This window comes from Nematolebias whitei, chromosome 22 (assembly GCF_014905685.2).
Source record: "Nematolebias whitei isolate Nwh7 chromosome 22, NemWhi1, whole genome shotgun sequence".
Taxonomy (NCBI): domain Eukaryota; kingdom Metazoa; phylum Chordata; class Actinopteri; order Cyprinodontiformes; family Rivulidae; genus Nematolebias; species Nematolebias whitei.
Genome location: NC_056519.1, coordinates 22,674,009 through 22,678,632, shown reverse-complemented (window position 1 = coordinate 22,678,632; position 4,624 = coordinate 22,674,009). Strand labels below are relative to the sequence as shown.

At 39.6% G+C, this 4,624-nt stretch overlaps 1 protein-coding gene across 1 annotated transcript in view; it reads right to left on the bottom strand.

The window, feature by feature from the left end:
• Nucleotides 1–840: 840 nt before the first annotated feature.
• Nucleotides 841–4,624, bottom strand: part of tm7sf3 (transmembrane 7 superfamily member 3) — a 10,835-nt gene continuing 7,051 nt past the window's right edge. The window contains exons 5-6 of the mRNA XM_037696226.1: nt 2,749–2,917; nt 841–868 (exon numbers count right to left, since the gene is read on the bottom strand). Of these exons, the coding sequence (XP_037552154.1) occupies nt 863–868; nt 2,749–2,917 (175 nt within the window). The 3' untranslated portion in view covers nt 841–862. The remainder of the gene's footprint in view (nt 869–2,748; nt 2,918–4,624) is intronic.

Genomic DNA, 4,624 nt, shown 5'->3' with positions numbered 1-4,624 from the left:
ATCCTATTCGGGGGGATAGCTAATTCTTTTTGATAAGTCTCGCCATAGACTTCCAAACATTTATGGGAAAACCAAACACCCAATCTCAAGTCGTTCGTCTAAAAAGACAACAGACAATTACACCAAACTATATTTTACCATGTAAAGCTAACTTAAACCAAGTTAGAAATGGAAAAATAGTTTGGAACACCTTTCTATAGGCATAAACCCCTGTAGTACCCCTTTTTCAGCATTCTCCACCCCTTAACTGGTAGTTGTAGCTGTTCCCAACCATAATAGCTTACACACCAGATGCATATAGTTTAAGGCCTTATGTAAAATCCCCTTCATAAGCCCACCTTAAACCACATAATTGCATGACACATTGAACCAGAACGGCACAGGCTGGACGTCGCTGGAGACAACCTTCGCTGGAGGCGACCTGCAATCCTGACGTTGGTTTCAACTCTTCATCCAGTGGCCGCTTCTTCAGTTCAATCCAAGGGTACCCCTCTGTATGCTGATTAATCAACACTTCCAATCGCTGTGGATTTACCGTTGTGGATTATATGACTTTTTCCAATGGATTACAGACTCTGTTTCCAAGGGGTTAAAGCATTGCTACAATGGGATTATCGAGACGATATGGGATTATAATAAACACAATGGAATACCAAGAACATTGTGGAATTACCTTGACTTTGTTTCCTTGCTGGATTACTTCTGACTTTGGTCTTCCTTGAAGGATTACTTCTGACTTTGGTCTTCCTTGCTGGATTACATCAAGCTCAAGGACATTTGAAGGTCTAAGTTCACGGTTGGAATTCATCCCCATGGACAGGTGATGATTTCCAAAGGGGGGACTGTAGTGAACCAGATGACCTCAAATCTACCAGATGGACAGAGACTGTTATTTTCATTGATCTGAATAAGTCTGAACCATCTGATGAACTTTCTTTCTTGAATTAATCAAGCAGAAAAGACAATCCTCTATAATCATTACTGTCTTACAAATGTTTTGATAATCAAATTGTGTTAGTTCACTCAATGCTTTACAGGTTGAAAATAACTACTAATTTTTATTTTACATAAACAGTAAGTAATGATTTTTGGTCCTCATTCAGAGAAGAAATCACCTGAATATGACTTTCTTGATTTTCTGTCTGAAATGAGCAAGCTGTCGTAAGTACGTTAAAGGTTGGTTTTCGGTCAACTAAAATGTTTACCGAGAAAAATGTCATGTTTTACTATTTGAGAAGATTACAAAGTGTGAGACTCCACGAAGTCTGCTGTTGCTGCAATAATCTTTTCTGTATGTTGTAAACAATCCTTGACTTATGATAACATCTTACGTCACAAATCCACTCCTCTGTCTGGTCCTTCCACGAATCAGAAAGCTCTAAATTGAACAGGAAGTCGACCCAAATAAAATGTGGCAACTTCTCAGTTCATAGAGAATAGAGATTAGAGAATTATGAATTCCAAGAGAATGAGAGTTCTGAGAGATGTTGGAATGAGAGCTGACAACAGGTCCGATAGTCCAACAGAATGAGCAGATTGAGAGTGCAGCCGGTTATGAAGAGTTTGGAGTTATGAAGAACCAGGGACGTTTGGGATTATACTTCTGTTTGAACTAACCACGCACGACTCTCCGAGGATTTCTAGCTGTTCTGAACGGAGGCGCTGAAACAGTCTGAAGGACTCTTACTGAGCTGATCTATCGTCAAACCAGGTAAAGATTTCCTCTTCGACTCAAGTGTACCGTGGACGGGCTGAGGATCTGACGAAGCGTGCAATTTCTGGTTAAACAGATTAAACTTCCCTCACACAGTTCTCTGTAAGATAATCTCCTTTCACTCTAAAACCCACCTCTCTCTCATAAATCAGTACAGATATTTTAGAAATATCTTAAGCAAAGTCCTCAAATCACCGCCGAGTGATTTGAAGTTCATTTTCTGTGAAACTGTCTGTTATTATTTTCATATTTTGCCAAATTAATGTAAATGTTTGATGTTAAACTTTGATTCTGAAAATAAATGATTCCATTCATTTGATGGGTCAAAGATAAATAACGTCTCTCGTTACATTTTGTGTTAAATTCAATGCACGGCATTTACAGTCAGAAAAATGAAGAACTCGTGAAAAGTATGCATAAATATATATCCATATATTTGTCATACAACAAGTGACACGTACCTCACGTGACTCACTACATCTGCAAACGAACGGACGAACGTTTCACGTCTGCAAACGAACGGCCGAACGTTTCACGTCTGCAAACGAACGGCCGAACGTTTCACGTCTGCAAACGAACGGCCGAACGTTTCACGTCTGTAAACGGGGCCTCAGACTGGCTGCCCTGTCTGTCAATCAAGAGACTAATTTCATAGATGGAAGAGAGGCTGATGTCTATTTTTTTAATGCCATGCCATCTACCCATAATGCCTTTGAGATGGACTGGTAGATGACGATCAATGTATTGGGCACCCTGATTAATTTGAGCCTTTTCTACACTTTTTCACTAATTTCTGCCTTTTGTGATTCTTTTGAACAGTTTTAAGTTTTGCTCCTTTCAGCCTCTTTCTGCTTTTTTTTTGGACAATCTCAGATTTTTTTCCTGCTTATTTCAGCTTATTAATAACGCAGTGTTGCATTGCAACGCCTCAGTAAATAAGTTAAAATAAGGTCATCGATCTTTTTTTGTGGTCTAGAAATGGACCAAGTGATCCCACCAGCTCCTGGACCTAAATAAACGTCTGATCACTTTACCCGTCGGCTGTTCGCCGTCCGGCCTTGCTCGGCCACGGCCTTCAACCCGTTGAACAGGCTGCTCTCCGACGGGTCGTTCTCAGGCAGGAAGTGCTGGTAGATGTCGTACTGCAGCCGCCAGCGAGTGTCGCTTCCTGTCGATTCATCGCAGACTGGAGGAGGACGCCCTCTGACAAAACACAAGAGGAGCATCAGTATGATCCACGTTTGGAAACAACATCTCGGCTCTCTTCTACGTGACGTTTTGTTCTGCTTATTTGGGGAGTTTTGTCTCCATGAAACCCTGATGGGAACTCATAGTCAAAAAGCAGGCGAGACGTTTGTGCAGCCACAGAAGCAAACGCATGAAATACACACAAAAAAAGAAGTTAATCAGCAAAAACAGCTGAAAACGATTAATTTTACTTCAAAGTGCTGAACTTTCTGCTGCTCTGCAGGTTTCAGGTCAGCACAAAGCAGATCTTCTGAGAACACGATTATTAAAAGAAACTTTTTTCCCCCACAGCCTAAAAAACAAGTCTTCAAAAATGTTATTTTATCCAATTTATGACTCTGTCAGCTACACAGCAGGAAACAACAGGATGTGGACGCTCTGAAGCAAAGCCCTTCACTCCTTCCTGTTCATCACCTAAACATTTACACATCTTGATTATATTTATTAATTAATATTAAACATTCAGGACTTGGTCGAATCTGAAAACATGAACATAACAAAATGAACATTTATTTAAATTTAGAGTCGACAACATGTTGGGAGTGTAAGAAAACACTTCAGCTGTTTGTTGATCTTGTTTACCGTTTTCTTTTTTTAAACCACAATGGTTCGGTCTAACATCACGCGCCGTCACACCCACGACTGCTCTTTGAAAAAAATGTACAAGTTAAAGCATTTATTGTTGATTTGAGCCTTTTTCGTTTTTTTATTTCCACCTTTACTTTCATGCTCCTTTCAGCTAATCTATTCAGTCTCTGCAGATTTCAGCTTGTTCTGCTCATTTCTGCTGTTTTTCTTCTGCTTTTTAGGTTTTATCTTTGTCCTGATTCTTTCAGCTTTTATGTGCTCTTTTCAGCTTCTTTCTGTCTATTTTATTTTTTGTGCTCTTTCAGCCTCTTAATTGTAGCTTTTGGGTTTTTTTTTCAGCTACTTTCAGCAAATTTCTGCAAATTTTAGCCGTTTTCTGCTCAGTTACACTTCTTCTAATTTCATCAAAGTTCATGCTCAATAATCCAGGTAAAAAATTCAACCAAGTTACGTCAGGTCCTCTGGACATTTTTTTGTTGTTGTTGTTGAGACGTTTCGTCCTTCATCCAAAGGACTTCATCAGTCCAAGGAGCCACAACAAACTCAGTCCCACAAACAGCACACTCACATAGTGGACCAACCAGTTGCTGGTGATAAGATGGTTTCTGGAGTCCACCCTCTCCCCGTCCACTCTTCTGAGGCAGCCATGGCCAAAGTGGTTCAAAACATCAAAGTTCATGCTCAATAATCCAGGTAAAGTGACGGTAAAACATACAAAGGACTGACAAAGTCCTTTGGATTAAAGACAAACCGTTCAACAACATCAAAAAAAAAAAACTGACCAGATAACCTGACGTAACTTGACTGGGTTCTTCTAACTCCATTTTTGTGTTCCTTTAGTTCTGATAGATGAAGATTTTTACACTTCAGCTTTTATTTTAGCTAATTTCATCATATTTCTACTACCTTTAGCTTTTTTTTCTGCCAATTTCAGCCTTTTTCTTATACTTTCAGTTCCTTTTTTCAGCTTTGTTGTGCTCTTTTCATCACTTTCTTTCTACTTTTCAGCTATCGGGAGTATTTCACGTAAGCTTCAGCTCGTTCAGCAGCTTTCAGCAGAATCATTTAGCTAAG